We start from the raw sequence: 19402 nt of genomic DNA on the forward strand, positions 1-19402 counted from the left end.
CAGCTAAGGTCAATAGCACCGTGGTCTGGTCAGAGTGACCAATGATAGGAGCATTACTGCGAACAGCCAGGATGGTCCAGTACCTTGTAGGAAAAGGGCTATCTCTGTACTCAGGTAATAACAGCTGGCTTCTTCTATAGCAGACACGTGGAATAGGGTGAGGGTTCTCTTGTAGGGTCCAGACAGTAGCTCTCACCAGCTCCTCTGCAACACTCCTCGACAAGAAGACTCCCCCTCCAGCCCAGCTTCCATCAGGTCTCTTCTCAGCTGTATCTGAAATCTCTGTGCCCTCAGCATCTGCCACTTGCTGAGGTGCATGCCAGATATTCAGTAATATCCTCTAGTTTGAGGCACCCAATACCTGCCACATGTATGGGCCCAAGCAAAGTAGCCGTGGTATCCTAGTCCTCTAGGCCACCAGCACCTGCCATGTGCTGAGGCCCAGGCCAGCCACTTGCATCACATAGACCTCCAAAGGAGAGGCCCCGGGAGGCGAGAGAGCTCTGCACAGTGTCCCCAAACCTTTTATCACCTGCCCTCAGCCATACCTCTGAGTCATCCTACTCAGGGATTGGTCAGGTGCATGGTCATAGTCTGAGGATGGATCCTCCCTCACTGTATGCCAAGGCTCCCTTTTCCTCAGCAACAGGAGGAGCAATCAATCCAGCAAACTCAGGGACACCTGTAGAATGCAGAACTCTGAATAATCAGTATCTAGACTGGTTACAGTCCAGATATTCACTAGATTTAGTAGTGACCACTTGAGGGCGCTACATTGGATTTGTTTGATCTGGATTGATTATTGAATAAAGCTTGAGAGTTTAAACCTACTTGAATCTCACTTGTAATAAGTTCATTACATCCCACTGAAATTCACTAATGTAAAAATGCTAAATATGTGTATATCAAGCCAAAACATATTTTTCTTAGTTTAGGGAAGAGTGGCGGAGGGCTAGAACCTCTGTTTGGTTTCTACTGCTCTGCAAGGCTCTGTTAGATTTCCCCTAACTTCCTGTCCTCCTGGCAATGTTTTAGGAAGTAAGGGTAAATCTCCAACAGCAGCAAAGGCAGAAATAAAAATGCTTTTATATAGTACGCTTTAGGGGAAGCATTTAGGGGAAGGCTAGATCTCCTGCCAGATTTCTATTTTTGTCCTACAGGGTTATTCACAAAAGGGTGAAGAGTTTGGAGAAGACAGGAGACATGAACAATCTAGGCCAAAATAGCTAATTTGAAATAATTCTCCAATTCAGCTCACTTTCCAATTCGGCTATGTTGTCCTAGATTTTGTGAATAACCCTGCTAGTCACTTGCAGATTTTGATGTACTCATTGTTTACTTCACCAACAAACAGGGAAAACAGATTTGCTGCTAGCTGCATTGCCCCTCTCATGGGTCTAGGGCACCCTTTAGATGTCTCTTTACCCATTTTTCCTCTCTTATGTTCCCCTTCCTTTCACCCGCATGGTGTCTCTGATGTTATTTATCATTGAGGAATGACCATCATCGTAGGAGTATCAGTTTTAAACTGAACAAAATGATTTACAGTTGTCAGTTGGTGAGTTGCAATCGTAGCAACTTTCAGGTCCCCCTCCTCTAGTTGTGGCTCTTTTTATTATGTGGTGGTTAAGTGGTTGTTTGTTTAAACTCAAATCATAATGACTGAGTTTATATGAATTTATTTTGATATGAAATAAATGAGCTATGTTTGTTGAGTAAGCCCAAGTTTATGTAATGTTTACATATTCTCATGCTTTCAGCCAGTAATAAGGGGCCACAGCTGATTAAACGTTTAAAGGCGTTTGCTGTATTTTATTAAAGTTTATGATTGATGGTGAATGAATGCTGCCTACAGTACCATGTGCCAGTGCACTTTGCTTGTGGTCCAACTCATTAGTGCAGAGGAAAGGGTGACGACACTGCAGATGTAGTGACTAAGATTTGTTACTCTAGTATAGGAAGTGTCTGTGGATATATCATGCTGGACATATAAAAAATAGGTACATTTTTGACAGTATAGGAACATTTGCAACAGCATATTTGGCTGTTTGAATTTAGATTCAATTTAAATCAGTATTTCAGCCTAATATTTTCTTTCTGTTTTAGTTCTGGATTAAGTGAAGAAGGCTTAGAACCTCAGTCGAACGTGTAGAGGGAGGACCAGAGTCCTGGTCTCACCTGCCCACTGTGCAGTTCATTCACAGTGTAGTGGGAAGACCTGAGTCCCGGTCTCACCTACCCACTTTAGTAGTTCATTCACAGTGTAGTGGGAGGATCTGAGCCCCAGTCTGACCTGCCCAATGTGTAGTTCATTCACAGTGTAGTGGGAGGACCCAAGTACCTGCCTGACCTAACCAATGTGTAATTCATTCGCAGTGTAGTGGGAGGACCCAAATCCTGGTCTGACCTGCCCAATGTGTAGTTAATTCACAGTGTAGTGGGAGGACCTGAGTCCCGGTCTCACCTACCCACTGTGAAGTTCATTCACAGTGTAATGGGAGAACCTGAGCCCCAGTCTGACCTGCCCACTGTGTAGTTCATTCGCAGTGGTGGGAAGACCCAAGTACCAGTCTGACCAAAACACTGTGTAGTTCATTCGTAGTGTAGTGGGAGGACCCAAATCCTGGTCTGACCTGCCTAATTTGTAGTTCATTCACAGTGTAGTAGGAGGACCCGAGTCCCAGTCTGACCTGCCCACTGTGTAGTTTATTCTCAGTGCAGTGGGAGGACCCAAATCCCAGTCTGACATTCCCAATGTGTAGTTCATTCACAGCGCAGTGGGAAGACCTGAGTCCCGGTCTCACCTACCCACTGTGTAGTTCATTCACAGTTGAGTCCCGGTCTGATCAGCCTACTACTACTATGCATTATTAGATTAACAGGATCATGTGGTTTTCTGAGGCACACAGAATGCCCTTAGGATGTGACGTTGGGTGGGTGACGTTGGGTGACTCACTGATCCTTCCTCACAGCAGCCAACCATAGCTGCAGTATCAGAAGAGAATGGGTGAAGTCATAACTTCTTCTTACAGTGATTTCTCAGAATAAAAGTATTAGAAAAACGTTTTTCTTGTATTTACTGCACATAAGATAGGGACGTTTGACAGAAAAATTGAGTAAATCCTGGAGTTAAGTCTAATAAAACTTAAAATAGAACACAAGCATTTCACACAAACTATAGGTAAAATTACACTAAACTCAGAAGTGAAATCTTAAAAATACATTCAAGTACCCTAACTATTAACATAAATGTATCTTATTTGTATATAACTCAGCTGTATATCCTCTAATCATCTCTGAATTGGTGCTGACACTGTCCTTCCTTCTGGAGGGTGGCTACGTTTGCTCCCTATGGTCCTTGTGTGTGTTGTAAAGTAGCCACCACTCCAAGCTCACTCCCATAATGGACTACAATCTCAATACAAATTAGTAAACTAAACGTGAGATTGTAGTCCATCACAGGAGTGAGCTTGGAGTGGTGGTTACTTTACAACACACACAGGGACCATGGGGAGCAAAAGTAGCCACCCTCCAGAAGGAAGGACAGTGTCGGCACCAATTCAGAGATGATTTGAGGATCTACAGCCGAGTGATACACAAGTAAGATATGGTTTTATGTTAATAGTTAAGGTACTTAACTTTTAAGATTTAATTCCTGAGTTTAGTTTCAATTTAAAACATCAATGCTCCAGCAAATATAACGGTTCTAATAGAAATCACAACCGTCACATGAACTTCTGCAGTTTAATACTGTACCAGTTAAGGAAAGCAAAGCATACAAGTAGACTGCTATTTAGTTTCTCAATGGTGGGTCAAAACAGTACAAACATGTTTTTGTAAGTAATTTTTCCTTTAAGCTATCATCTGTGCCACTTATGCATGGTATCAGGAAACTTTCCGATACAGAATGTTTATTTCCAGTTCTGTCATGCAGAAATTACAACTGTAAGCTGATGGGTTGTGTTATGGAAACTTTAACCCGTTATCAATCAGATACACAAAATACCGGTAGAATACAATTGTATGAGAAAGAGAAACTGAGACCACACAGATATCAGTTATGAGAATGTTTCTGCTTCATTGAAATGGAGGACTACTGCTATACATGTTTCCAAACAAGCTGACTCATAGTCCTCAAGTAGCTGAGGGTCAAACTCGTCCTACAACCAATCTAATCTAGATCTGTGGTGGCAACATTCAGTGTCTACCCTGCAAGCTGCAAGTTCTGAAAAAACAACAACAACATAACTTGTAAAAGGTGAGAGGGAGGCAAATCCCTCTTTGCATAACACAAAATAGAGATGAATATACAAAATGGAAACCAGGGACCTAAATTTCCATCACAGTTATAGGCAACAAGTAATGTTCTCGTTTGTACATTTTCATATATATACCTGCAATGTTAACAGAATAACAGCTTAAAACTTATCTTCAGTACAAAAACAATCAAACTGCCCTTTCATCCAATAAAAGGTTTAACTGTTGTTTTTTGTCTAGAAGTAATCTGTAAAGCACTTTTACTTACCTGATCCATGCTCCTGCAGGCTCCTAGACCAGCGCCTGCAGCCTCTCCCCCCCCCCAGCAGTCCATTGGTCGGAAGCCTACTAATGTCATCATGTCTAATGCCAGGTTTATAGCCCTACATTATATGAGTACGCCAAGGGACAGTCCACAAGCCAGAGCGTAGGTGAGAGAGGTGAGTGATGACTGAATGGGGAGTGGGGATCAGGTATGTAAACATTTTTTACACAAGACCGCTAGACGTAAACCAGCAGTTAAGCCTTGCAGTGTGGAGGGAGCCCCACAGCATGGGGATTTTTTTTCCATTTCCTTGGTAGGTTTTTAGATTTATTTAATTATATCTATTAGGGATGCACCGATAGCGATACAAATGTCGGTATCGGAGCCGATACCAAGTATTTGGACTGGTATTCGCCCAAATGCTCCGATACTTACCTCCAATACCGGAACTTCCGGTCAGAGGGAGATCTCCCTCTGACCAGCAGTGCCGAGGGAGCATGGAACCCGCTTACTTTCAATCAGGAAGCCGGGTGGTGGGTTATGACCCGCCTCCCGGCTTCCTGATTGTCTAGGAAGCCAGCTTCAAGTGTTGCTAAGCAGTCTGGCTTTCTAACCAATCAGGAAGCCGGGCGGCATGTAATGACCCGCCTCCCGGCTTCCTGATTGGGCAGGAAGCCAGGCTGCCTGGGAACAAGTGAAGCCGGCTTCTAAGCCAAACAGGAAGCCGGGAGGTGGGTCATGACCTGCCACCTGGCTTCCTGATTGGCTAGGAAGCCAGCTTCACTTGTTGGTAGATAGCCTGGCCTCCTAACCAATCAGGAAGCCGGGCAGCACGTCATGACTCGTGTCCCGACTTTCTGATTGGTCAGGAAGCCAGGCAGCCTCTGAAGCTGGTGTTCTTTCACTTGAACACCGGCTTCACAAGCAATCAGGAAACTGGGCGACGGGTCATAATCTGCCGCCTGACTTCCTGGTAATCGGGGCACAATGCACCGGTACTCGGTATCGCGGAGTACTGAAAAAAAATTTTTGGTACTCGTTCTCGATACCTAAAAACCGGTATCGTTGCATCCCTAATAGCTATATTTAGAGAAGTACCTAACTCTTAGGCTCCATTCCCACATGAGCGGTTGCCAGCCGAATACGCACGGAGCTGCTCTAAACAGAAAAAACAATCCACTTTAATGTGCATTGTTCAGACATTTGCCACTGCGTGGCATGAAACCGCGCGGCCCGCAAAACAGTCCACACTCGATTTTTTTGACTGATTCCGCACGTTCGCGGCTATATAATAATAGATAAAAGATTTTAGCGTTTGCGTTGCCGTACCATCTTCCACATGGAAACCGCGCTGGAAAAGGAAATGCTATATGTAAATGGAGCCTTACTAATGAATACACCCCCGGTGCTATTTACTAGAAATGTGATAAACATAACCTGTCAAGATTTTGGAGGCACACAAAGGCAACATTTACTTTAGACATCATATATGAAACAATTTTAATAGGTAATAGGTCATACTGTAATCGGATAGACTTTTTTTTTTTAATAGCATCTGAAATTATTGTTGCCATTAACTATGAGCGATCTGTTAATGCTATGCCCATGTATCCTAGCTCTGGTTAAACCAGTGTACTCTGTAGCAATTAACACTTGTTTTGGAGACCCCAGTATAACAGATGTCCTGTATTACACTGTATTACATATACGTAAACAAAATATCATGATTTTCCTACCTGAGACCACCAGTCCAGACAACCAGAGAGCTAAAAATGCTAAAAAATCCATGCTTTCCAGAATATATCCATCCAATTTCCACAGGCGTTCATAGAAAGAGTGCCGCTCACATACTATTTGTGCCTGTACTGGGTTTGTATGCTTTGCTCTAACATGCAGTAGATTTCCTCTGCTTTCCCATGGACACTGCTCTACTACTGTCTCGCTGCTGTCTAAGCACAGGGAGTTTAAGTTCCTTTTTCCTGTTTCCTTTTTAGATTAGGATGTGAAAGGCAGGATCTTTAAGGTATTTTGTACTAGAAAATCTGACAGTATATGGAAAATATAGTCAGTAGAGTAAGGCGGGAGAAGAGATAAGAAGCTGTATCAAGCCATTAATGAGTTTTGTTAGCAGCAAATAGGTGGAAATCAAAGCATATGTGAAAGAATACAATAACAACAAAAACACTATTAGCTCAATTCTTCAAGATGAGTCCTATAACTCAATTGTATCACAAAAATGTAGCGCACAAACAGAAATATCACCTAGATGTGACATTCTTTTCGCATTTAAGCTGAATTGAAGTAAAACAAATTGTATGTTTTTTCTGACAAAAAATTAATCTGCAAAATGTCAAAAATGGGGTGTTGCCTGTTGGTTGAGAATAGAGGTGGGTGCTGGGGTAAAGTAACTCCAATGTCACTGGTGAAAGTTACACAGCCAGTGGCCCACCAATAGCAGAAGAAAAAACGATGCCAGGACGAAGAAGAATTCAAGAAAAAGGCAGCTGTCACAATGAAGTGACAAGTGGAAGTGCTCTTGGGGCTCCTAAGCATCATCAGTTACACTTCAAAAAGGCCTTCAATTTTTTAAATCCTTCACCTTCCTGAAGCCAGTGGAATGTTACGCAGTGATAACCAATTTAAAAATCTTCAGGAATTAACTGTCAAAATATTTCGTAAAAATGTGCTTACAGCAAATATTGAAGAAAATAGGTCACCAGCACTCCATAAGTTAAAATGAATGAGTCCTTTTAATGGACAATGATGTCACAGAAATCCAACATGAGCCACTCTTCAATCTTGTGTTTTGCACGGTGCCATCCGTGAAGTTACTTCGAGCACCATTTATTTGATTGTTGGCCGGGACTGCTGAAAGGTGTGCGGAGGGCACCTCCATCACTTACAGCAAATATGACATTTACATGGCAAATTCATCAGATTCAATCAGTAATTCCATTAATGAATTAAAAAATGCATTTTTAATCTTAAAGAAAATAAAAACAGATAAAACATAGTAAAATGGTGCCGGACAGGCACATTTCAACCCACCCATTATTTCCAACAAGATGTCTGCCACCATTTGTTTTCAGCTGGTCATACATGCTACATTTTTATTACCAGGGAAAGCATTCATCAGGCATCTTCATGGTAAGTGAAAGACAACCAGCAAAAAGACTATGAGAAATTAAACGCTACCACATAAGGCTCATTGTACCATTTACAGAACACTTTGCTGATTGTGTTGAAAACGTGTATAGCTCAGGTTGGGTAAAAAAAAATGGTTTCATGTTTAGGTGCATAGTAATCTTGTCATGGACAGGGCCAGATTTACTCTCTCTGCTGCCCCAATGCCAGGTTCCTCAATTCGCCCCCTGTATGCAGGCTGCATACAAGTGATTTCGGTGACATCGCCAAGATAACTTGTACAAAACAAGCGGCAGCTTCCCCGCTGTACATATAGCCCTGCTTGCCCAAATCAGGGCTAAATGTAGAAAACAGCTACCCGCCCGGCGCCAGGAACTGCATGTCGGGCGTCGGGAGATAGGAATTCCACACGTGTGCTGCCCCTCTACTCCCTGCTGCCCCAAGGCCCGGGCTTGGTTGGTCCTGTGGGAAATCCGGCCCTGGTCATGGACCAGGAGCATCTCATCTCTGACTAAATATCATAAGACATTTGCTTGTATGTGGATACAGTAAGGATATACCAAAGATCTGATTATGGCAAAATAAAGAAATGAGTTCCCGTAAAGTGACACTAAACTCAGGAGTGAAATCTTAAAAATACATTCAAGTACCTTAATTATTAACATAAATGTAGTCACCCTCCAGAAGGAAGGACAGTGTCAGCACCAATTCAGAGACGATTTGAGAATCTACAGCTGAGTAATACACAAATAAGGTACATTTTTATTAATAGTTAAGGTACTTGAATGTATTTTTAAGATTTAACTCCTGAGTTTAGTGTCACATTAAATAAATATCAAGCTTTTAGCTCAGGTTACCTAGGTGAATTTGATAATGTTCCTTTATTTGGATGATCCAAATGATTTACAGACAATTACTGAAGGATATGAAATTATATTTATGGACCAACTTACATGGGTGAATTTCATCTGTACAACTACATCCCTACTTTCCTAAAAACGTGTTTTATTGGCACCAACATTGCAGCATACATATGGTAGCTACACCACCCTTCACCATATATATATGCTGCCATGAATTGGCACCAGAAAAGGAAAATTACGAGGTATGTATGATAGAAAAGCATTTTCCTGTAATTTTTCCCAACACAATGCTTACATAATTTGTGCACCCCCATATATTTATTTGTGAATTGAACCTAAAGTCTGCTGATTAAAATAATAGGTTGCCACCTGTGCAATAAGTCCATCCATGACATTTCCTTGCTACTAAATATTCCATGGTCAACTGTTAGTGGTATTATAACAAAGTGGAAGCAACTGGGAACAACAGCAACTCAGCCACGAAGCGGTAGGCCATGTAAAATGACAGAGAGGGGTCAGCGCATGCTGAAGTGCACAGAAGTCACCAACTGCCTGCAGAGTCAATAGCTACAGACCTCCAAACTTCGTGTTGCCTTCAGACTGGCACAACAACAGTGGGTAGAGAGCTTCATGGAATGGGTTTCCATGGCCGAGCAGCTACATCCAAGCCTTACATCACCAAGTGCAATGCAAAGCGTTGGATGCAGTGGTGTAAAGCACACCGCCACTGGACTCACGCTTCTTTTTCCGGCATTCCGATGGATGTTTCTGGGTTTGGCGGTTGCCAGGAGAACTGTAACACACACACACACACACACACACACACACACAATGTATATTTATTCCCATGCAACTGTGCAGTAATAGATCACTTCTAATAGTGCTCAATTGCTGGCTACAATCAGCCAGCAATAGATTATTACATCAGGGACTTATTGCTGCAGGGAGAGGGTGTACAGAGCTACAACAGATCTGCCCAGGCCTCCGTATTGCCATGACATTACTACTCCAGATGTGAACATAATGCAGAAGTGGGACTCATGTGGTTAAGATAGCAAATGCCCTGGTGGAATTTCACTTTAACTGGACATTACTGCAATAAACTTAATGTTATTGCTTCTCGGCCTTTTGGGTAAGATCAAGTGTAGTATCACTAGAGAGGACCAATAGCACCATCATGCACGTTTTTGTGTGTTGTGATTTCACGATTCACTTTTTTTGTTCACAGGGGATTCGTTTTCGAGCACGCTCCACGGGCTTATGGTTCCTTTCTACTGTGTTCATCAAGGTCATGGATATCCATGAAAAGGTTTAACTAAAAACTGTACAGTGAAAAGTATGTGGACACCCCTCCAAATTATTGAGTTAATGGATGTTCAGTGAATGGAACTGTTAAGGCTCCTGCAAAGTATAACATTTAAACAACTGTGAGCATCCAAACTTGAGATAACAGTTTCGGGAAGGCTCATTTTTGTTCCAGTATTAATGTGCCCCTGCGCACAAAGCCAGCTCCGTAAAGACACGATATAATGAGTTTAGTGTAGAGGAACTCGAGTGTTGTACACAGAGCCCTGACCTAGGTCCTACTGAACACCTCTGAGATGAATTGGAAGGCCAATTGTGAGCCAGGTAGTACCTGACCTCACAAATGCTCTTTTGGCTGAATGGGTAAAATTCCCCAAAGACAAACTCCATAATGTTGTGGAAATAAAGAAGGTCCACATGTATACCCATGGTTTGCCATGGGATGTCCAACAAGCTTAAATAGCTGTGATTGTCAGGTGCCCACAAACATTTGGCCATATAGTTTATGTAACTGTCAATCTAATACCCAAAAAACTGTAGGATGTAAAAAGAATTTATGTAAAAAATAAATACATTTGAAGTGTTAGTTTTTATGACTGCACTTCATCATAACAGTTACACTTCTCAAAACTATTCATTAAAAAAATTCCAACACATGCTTCTACACATGGAAATATACAGGTGAAACTCGAATAATTAGAATATCGTGCAAAGTTCATTTATTTTACTAATGCAACTTAAAAGGTGAAACTAATATATGAGATAGACTCATTACATGCAAAGCAAGATAATTAAAGCCGTGATTTCTCATCATTGTGATGATTGTGGCTTACAGCTCATGAAAACCCCAAGAACCCCAAATCCACAACCTCAAAAAAGTAGATTACTACATGCAATCAATAAAACAAGGATTGTACATAGAACAATATCGGACCTCTGAAAAGTACAAGCATGCATATGTACTCAGTACTTGGTTTGGGCCCCTTTTGCAGCACTTACTGCCATTACTTTTGCACGATATTCTAATTATTCGAGTTTCACCTGTAGTATCTTGCTTGCCACCATAATTGTTTCTGTCCATCTGGATCCTAATAATACACAAAAGGAAAGTCACAGCTGCACAGAAAGCATGCCCGGGCTCATCCACCCTAATGGTTAAGCTATGCAATATTGCTTTATATTTGGAAAACATTTCAAAGATTTGACAGTGATGCATGCAATGTAACATCCACAGCATTCTACTATCTCTCCCTTTACATTAGGTGTCCCATTTCCACTTCCTCCACTCAGGGACTATCTCTGCCCTGTTCACTCCTTTTCCTGATTACGCCCTGCAAGTGATCAAACCCCTTACATACCTCCCAGCATCCAAACCTATCAGGCTTCTAGTCAAATGAACTCTTTCTCTCGCTCACTGCTGATAAAGCACTGGCTTCCCTTAGCAGTATCACTTGGAGCAACGGCAATGAATAACAATGCAAAGCTTTAAAATAAGTAGCTCTGGAGTTGCAGGCATACATGAAAGTTATCTGATGGCATCATTAAATGTAATCTAGATGAAACAAACAATCCAGCAAGCAGAGAGAGACCTTGTGGTACTGGCCATGGCAAGTGATCAGTCCTGGGGAGCCACATGCAAAATCACACTTCCAAAAATTGTGGGTGATATAAGAAGCTGGTGGGAGACAGTGCCAGTTGGCATCTGCTTTTAGCAGAAATACAGTTTAGGGTTTCTTAAAGTATTTAACTGTAACATGGAAGTTCTGTATAATTCAAATGCCCCAATTGTTTGGCTGTTGTAGCCATAAAGTAGAAGAAAAGGCATCAAAATAACGCACCAGCTAAATGTTGCTCCACTTTGCTGTGATCCTCCCTGTATATGTTTTCTAATAAATCACTTCCTAAATACAGCTTTTTCTAGTTTTTCTATGTAGTCATGTGACTGCAAAGTTCCAGTGATTCTCTGTACTGTGGAGGGTCCAACATTGCTGAATCACCTGTAGCCATGAGGTCATCCCGCTGGTGTCCACTGACAGAGATATTGAGCCAGAAGAGATGACTCTCTTATTCACCAGATGCAGAGAGCAAGAGAAATGAGCTAGAGCATCATGTGACTGCATAAAAAAACTAGATTGTTAGCTCTCACAAGCAAGGCCCTCCTAAATCTCTGGTCTTGAATTGTATTGTAACTAAAGTGATGCAGAAACTGTTTGCACTATATAAATGCTATGTAATAGTAATAACTACATTCAGGAAGCGATTTAATATAAAATGGATACAGGGAGGATCATGGCAAAGGGGAAGCAACAATTAACTGGTGAGTTATTGCGATGCCTTCACTTCTTCTCTAAACCTTTTATTAGAAATATATATGAGGACTGTCATTCCATTTTCTGAACATGCTAGTTGCTTGGCTATTATGCTGACCCTATGTTTTAATACTTTCTGAGCACTGACCCGGAACAATTATACAGATCAAGAAAGTCAGAGAGAAGTCTTTCTCTGCTTTGTTATAGGTCAGTTACTAAAAGTCCCGAAACCAGAGGATCAGTATGGTAGTCAGGCAATTGGTACTTCCAGAATACAACATCAGCAATGGTACCCTCCCCGTTTCTCTCAGGAAAGGTTTCCTTTATGGAAATCAACACTCAGTTAATAAGTCAAATGGTGTAATGCTCATAGCAACGGATACATTCTTTTTTATTATCATTGGTCACTATGGGTTATCAATAGGGATGTCCTGATACCTCCTCAGGAATAGAATGTTTGAGGTTTGCAAAGTATTTCTTGTAATCAATACATGAAATATGAAGGAATGCCCTTATTGCTTAGGGCAAGCTTTGGGTGCAATAATCCATAGCAACCCCTATACAACTGTTAGGTGAAGTTGCTATTGGTTACTCCCATCGCTGCTTACGGTACAGCATTATATAAAAGAAAAGCTTAGTATTGTTTAAAAATAATATTTAACACTGAAAGCTAATGTAATTACTACATTTTAAATGAGCATTTTATTTTTCAGTTTCCAACAACACAGCAAACATTACTAAACACGTGTAAAACATCTGAGGTTGAGCTGTTACAGTTGTAATTGAAGAAGACACCGATCACTCTGCCAATGTGCTGAACATGCTGGTGTGCAGGAAGGAAGAGCTGGATGGTTCAGTTCCTGGAGTTCTGCAGTACATCTATGAGGACTTTATTGTACTCTGCAATCTGTTTAGTTACATTCTTCATCACTTGCTTGTAGTCACTTTCCTGGCTCTTTGTTGCTATAACTGGGCAGAGATGTCAAGGAAATCCATTCAAACATACTATGTTAATACCATGAATAAAGATTTGCAATTTTAATCCTAAAATATAATATAATGAGGGGGATGTATCAAAACTTGAGCAGACAGAATCTGGAGCAACTGGCCATGTCAACCAATCAGCCATGTCAAACCCTAACTGAACAAACTGAAGAGAGAAACTGATTGGTTGCTATAGGCAACTGCTCCAGTTTTAATAAATTCCCCCAATGTGTTACGTTTCGGCTGAATATAATAGAAAAGCATCTTCAGGCAACAATCTGTATTGGTGAGAAACTCTGCAAAAATGCTAGTCTGCTCAATATAACCTGCAATCTCATTTTTTTTAAAGTCCTTTATAGCCAAATTCAGCAGGCTTCTAGGTAGGACTGCAGCTGCGGGTCACTTAATTATTTGTTGTACAATCTCCCTTGTGCCTGTATGTAAGTGTGAGCTTATGGATATAGATAGTGGTTTATGAGATGGTGTCTTCTAGGCCAGTTTAAAATGACTTCTAGCATAAAAACACAGAAGTATTTTCAAAATCTATTCCATCAGTTATTTTAAATGTACTTTTTCCCCAAAACCTTGCAGGCTAAACCAATATTATTAGGGTGCTATTACCAATATTTAAATGCCAACAATTTGTCAAAAGTTAACAGCTAATCCAAATTCAGAAATTCTCTAACAAGGCACTTCCTAAATGCAGTGAGAGCATGTATACCAGCCTTATAGAAAGAAACGATCCTTTGTCTGTTGATTCCGCCATGCATCATTTAATGGTACATACTGTATCCTGTGTGAAAAGAATACATTTTGTAAGTTAAAAAATTGTCAACAGCAAAGCCCTGATCTCTATCTTTAACCACTCCCCGTGGCTGGAGACCATTTGGCCGGTGTTGGAGACCATGTCACCAACCTCAAAGATTGGAGGCAAAAGCACAGAAAAAAAATCATGTATTTTAATGCTTACTTGCAGTGTTTTTCCTTTCCAAAAAATCATTTATATGGACTTCCAATGTGCCTTGCTAGAAACATTGACTAGTCAGTTTCTTATCACAGCCTCCCTCCTTGCATGTCATAGCCCTCTCCTTTTCCGGCAGTGTCCAATTACTCTTTGTGCTGGCCAAGGTCCTCCTCCCTTTCTGTCACTTCCCTATATAACCTCTTATGTACTATAGCTACAATGGGGAGAGAGAGGGAGAATACTATAGAGCAGGAGTTGGCAACCCCCAACATGAATGTCAAGGCTGGCACACTGTCATTGGCTGCTGCCTCTCTTGCGATAAAGCAGCGCCTTCTAGTGCTGGCTCTGGCTATGAACCGGGCCTCCTGAACCTAAACAGTTAAAAGAAGAACTCCACTCAGGGTTTTGTTTGTAAGGCTGGGCACACACCTTACAACCATCGCAAGACTTTTGTCTTGCGATGGTTGTAAGGTACTTAAAAAAACCTACGATCTGCCTATCTTGGACAGGCAGATCGTACTTGCGATGATCGCAAGCCACGCCCCCTGAGGGGCGGGCTTCCGATGACCGCAATGCCGAACGGGCAGTGTGCGCTTGCGCACACCGGCCCGTACGGCTTTTATCGTACGGACATACCACAAACCTGCCGAACATCGTACGATGCTCGGCGGGTTTTCGAACATGTCCGTAAGTTAAAAGTCGTGCGACCTTACAGTAGTAGAGGTTGCACGGCTTCCCGCGATTATCGTACGATTATCGTAAGGTGTGTGGGGACCTTTAGGAGTAGGTGGGCTGTAGTGACCTGATTACAGCAGACAGCTGAAGGTGGTGGTGACCGAGGAACTGTGGGGAATATTGCACTGTGTGTAATTGATAGTAGCTCCATACATAAGCAGCGCTGTGTCACAAGATTCACTTTCTCTTAGACTCCAAACTAATGGAAAATGATCTTCTGAAGCTGAAAAGCAGATGCATAGCTTTCTATTAATTCTTCAATCTTGTGTCTTCTCTTCCATAATAAAATAACTTGAGAACTGCTGATTAAAATGTAATTTTAACTAACGCAGCAATCAGACTTAACATTCCTACATTAATCTAGCCTGGAATAATAATTACAGGGCTGATCTGAGGTGTGAAGGTGCAGGAATTGGGGCAAATCTGAGGTGTGAAGGTGCAGGAATTGGGGCAAATCTGAGCTGTGAAGGTGCAGGAATTGGGGCTGATATGAGGTGTGAAGGTGCAGGAATTGGGGCTGATATGAGGTGTGAAGGTGCAGGAATTGGGGCTGATCTGAGGTGTGAAGGTGCAGGAATTGGGGCAAATCTGAGCTGTGAAGGTGCAGGAATTGGGGCTGATATGAGGTGTGAAGGTGCAGGAATTGGGGCTGATATGAGGTGTGAAGGTGCAGGAATTGGGGCTGACATGAGGTGTGAAGGTGCAGGAATTGGGGCTGATATGAGGTGTGAAGGTGCAGGAATTGGGGCAAATCTGAGGTGTGAAGGTGCGGGAATTGGGGCTGATCTGAGGTGTGAAGGTGCAGGAATTGGGGCTGATCTGAGGTGTGAAGGTGCAGGAATTGGGGCAAATCTGAGGTGCGGATATTGGGGCTTATCTGAGGTGTGAAGGTGCAGGAATTGGGGCTGACATGAGGTGTGAAGGTGCAGGAATTGGGGCTGATCTGAGGTGTGAAGGTGCGGCAATTGGGGCTGATCTGAGGTGTGAAAGTGCGGGAATTGAGGCTCATCTGAAGCGTGAAGGTGCAGGAATTGGGGCTGATCTGGGGTGTGAAGGTGTGGGAATTGAGGCTCATCTGAAGTGTGAAAGTACAGGAATAGGGGCTGATCTGAGCTGTGAAGGAAATGGGGCTGATCTGAGCTGTGAGGGAAATGGGGCTGATCTGAGCTGTGAAGGAAATGGGGCTGATCTGAGCTGTGAAGGAAATGGGGCTGATCTGAGCTGTGAAGGTGAAGGAAATGGGGCTGATCTGAGCTGTGAAGGAAATGGGGCTAATCTGAACTGTGAAGGGAATGGGGCTGATCTGAGCTGTGAAGGAAATGGGGCTGATCTGAGCTGTGAAGGTGAAGGAAATGGGGCTGATCTGAGCTGTGAAGGTGAAGGAAATGGGGCTGATCTGTGCTGTGAAGGAAATGGGGCTGATCTGAGCTGTGAAGGAAATGGGGCTAATCTGAACTGTGAAGGAAATGGGGCTAATCTGAACTGTGAAGGAAATGGGGCTAATCTGAACTGTGAAGGAATTGGGGCTGATCTGAGGTGTAAAGGTTCAAGAATTGGGGCTGATCTAAGGTGTGAAGATGCAGAAATTGGAGCTGGTCTGTCCGTCTTCTCTTCCATAATAGAAGATCTGGAGAAATACTGATTAAATTACAATTTAAACTAGCACAGCAATCAGACTTAACATTCCTACATTTATCCTGGGCTGGAATAACATTTACAAGGTTTGAGGCTGATCTGAGGTCTGAAGGTGCAAGAATTTAAACGGCCTGGCAAGAAACTTTTAAACAGGGAGAGAACATTAACTCATGGCTGTAACAGAAAGGTCTGTGATGTATCTTACTTGTGAGTTGTGACTGGCAGCCTGGCTTCACTTTTTTTAAGCTGTATAAGAGGCAAGAGGGTGGCAAGCAACAGGGGAATAGCTGGGTCCCAAGGACAGGAGTAAAGGTTTTTTCCTACCAACTGTGCAACAGTAAGTTAATTATACACTGAATCAAAAATGTCATTTTTGACAGGAGTGTATCAAGGTTTCTTATCCACACCTCTAGACACAGTCAGATTTGTGAAACCAAAGGGAGAGAGTGCAAAGATTATCGCATATGAACCACATTTTATTGGTAATGCATTGATATGGTGCTTCTGCCGTGGCTCCAATACCTGGCTTCTAAGATTAACGATAGATTACTACTTGGAAAGCAAGTATACAAAAAACGTTTATCACAGATGGATATGTCGGTATAGATAGTATGCATATTTGCATAAAAAGTGGAGGATACCATTCATCTAACTCATGGTTTGTAACTTTTAGCCACAATCATGGCATACAATATGTACAATAATTTCCTTACATATTGCTCCCAAAGGGGGTAATCAACAAATTGTTTCAGTACTAGGATGGAATACATACATTTTGTTAAAGTGAAACTGCAGCCAAAAATGTCTAGTGGGAAGAGGATAGAACCCTTTGCAGGCTTGTTTGCTGCCTGTGTCACCGTTTTGGAGATTGACAGTCACTTTCTGTTCTTGTCACTGTTGTTACTGGAATAGGGTTAGAGGGGGAAATCTCCCAGTGGGTGGGTTTTCCCCTCACTTTGGGAAGATATACTTTTACCTTCAGTTGCGTCTCTGGGACAGAAAGTAAGACAAAATATTTCCAGCTGGGACACAACAAGCAGATGCTCTAACAATTTTCAAGATTATCGAAGGCTAAAAAGCTTTTGCTCACAAGGGTCATTAAATAACAAGAGTGTTAAGTAGGTCTTGTTGGCATCTTGTGTTACATTGACTAAAAAGGATACATTCTTTCATTACAAAGTTATTTTGTTCATGCTGCTGCCATTTTCTTTCCAAGTTTGTGAGCTGTGGAGAAAAAAAAAAAACCATTACAAAACAGAAACCAAACCATAATAATATTAGTGTTTACATAGATATAAGTAAACTACTCTAGAGCATGCATGAGCAAAAATAATTTTTTGTACTTCCCTTAATATTTATTTTTTTGGAGTCCATAGAGGGACACAGGAATTCAACATGCTGGATAAGAAGTAAAGTTTAGGGCACTGGCATAACCCCTCCTTTACCCAGCATGACTCAATTTTGTGAAAAGGCAGTAGCAGTGAAAGCCAAAAAAAAAAAAAAAGGGTTAGAACCTGTGTCCCTTAATGGACTCCAAAAAATAGATGTTTTGGTAAATGCAAAACTCATATTTTTATGCTCATCCATTGAGAGTCAAAGGAATTCACATCTATATTCTCACATATAAAAACAGCCCAGCTGAATGGGGGTTCACAGCCACTGACTAGGACTCATCTGCAACGCATGCCTACCTAAAGGACTAATTCCTGGATCTGAACGAGATGAGGTAAAGTCCCCTTTAGAACAGGGGAATCTGCCATGAACCAAGGGTAGGCCACAGAGGATCAACCTGATGATCAAGACCAAGAAGGAAGAGACCTCTGCCAAGGGTAATGACTCCACCTGAAGGAACACCGAGACTGAATCAGCGAGAGACTGTGAGCCCAAAAAAAACACCAAAATAGGTGCAACAAACTATCTGAGGAAGAATAGACCAACAACAGGATGTGGTCAACAAAAGAACACTGTGACAAGTCCGCAGAAGAACAGTTTCCCAGAGGGAACTTTTGGACAAATCAGGTGCACAAGAGAAGACCACCCCATCTACCTATGAAGGCTCAAGTCTTTAATTTCCAACCCTAAGGACACAGGGAAGGAAGGTTGTCTGACCAGGCAACTCATCTGGCAAGCAAGATATTTCAAAAATGGTAAATGAAATGAAAAAATCATCACAATGTAATATCCCAAAAGGACAGATAAATGACCCCTGTGAATGACAGAAAACTTAAAAAGGGGACCACCATGCCTGACTAAATAAGGGGGTAGGGTGCATGAGAGGTAACCCTACAAAAGCCAAAACCAAAACCTCAGAAAGATGCACATGAACACCAGAATAACAAAAGGATGTACAAGACCCATGCCCCTTCAACACCCAGATGTCTCTGGTGCAAGGCAGAGGAACTCTACTGGGCCTGCCAACCCTTGATCCAGAACATGGTTCTAAGACGCATCTAAACTACACTGGGCCAGCAAAGAATCCTCAAGGGTAAGGTATGGGGGCAGGAACGTTTGCCACACTGATATGTTTAACATATTAGGGGCAGAAATGAGCAAGGAATCTTGAGGAACTTTCTCAAGAGGCTGTGGATCAGTCACGTAAGAAAGACCCATCTCCAGGTGATCAGCTCCCACGTAGACCTCTGGACGCACTCTATACCCAATAGGTGGTACCTGCAGCAGGATCCCAGTGTGCTCTACCTGCCGACAATCAGGGGTAACAGAGGATCCTTCAGCAATGCATTTAGTGTGGATACTAGTGGTTGAGGAGAGTCAGATGGCAATGCTGTGAGGCAGAGAGTAGCACTTACAAAATAATCCTGCATAGGGACCAGGCCACTTGTCCTGTCGCGAGGAGAACTCCCAAACCTTCCTGGAGGTAAAAGTTGTGCAACACCTTAGTAATGTTGAAAGCAGAACAGGTAAGAAAAATTACTCACAGTGG

General features: G+C 42.2%; 2 protein-coding genes across 3 annotated transcripts in view; both read right to left on the reverse strand.

The window, feature by feature from the left end:
* TEK (TEK receptor tyrosine kinase) overlaps positions 1-6433 on the reverse strand; it is a 71883-nt gene extending 65450 nt beyond the window's left edge. For both annotated transcript variants that reach the window (XM_018556532.1, XM_018556531.1), the window contains exon 1: positions 6259-6433. In XM_018556532.1, coding sequence (XP_018412034.1) covers positions 6259-6310 — 52 coding nt within the window. In that variant the 5' untranslated portion in view covers positions 6311-6433. The remainder of the gene's footprint in view (positions 1-6258) is intronic.
* A 6443-nt stretch (positions 6434-12876) lies between these two features.
* Positions 12877-19402, reverse strand: part of IFT74 (intraflagellar transport 74) — a 97480-nt gene continuing 90954 nt past the window's right edge. Inside the window, exons 19-20 of the mRNA XM_018556538.1 lie at positions 17625-17685; positions 12877-13112 (exon numbers count right to left, since the gene is read on the reverse strand). Of these exons, the coding sequence (XP_018412040.1) occupies positions 12997-13112; positions 17625-17685 (177 nt within the window). The 3' untranslated portion in view covers positions 12877-12996. The remainder of the gene's footprint in view (positions 13113-17624; positions 17686-19402) is intronic.

This window comes from Nanorana parkeri, unplaced genomic scaffold (assembly GCF_000935625.1).
Source record: "Nanorana parkeri isolate BGI_ZX_2015 unplaced genomic scaffold, ASM93562v1 scaffold241, whole genome shotgun sequence".
Taxonomy (NCBI): domain Eukaryota; kingdom Metazoa; phylum Chordata; class Amphibia; order Anura; family Dicroglossidae; genus Nanorana; species Nanorana parkeri.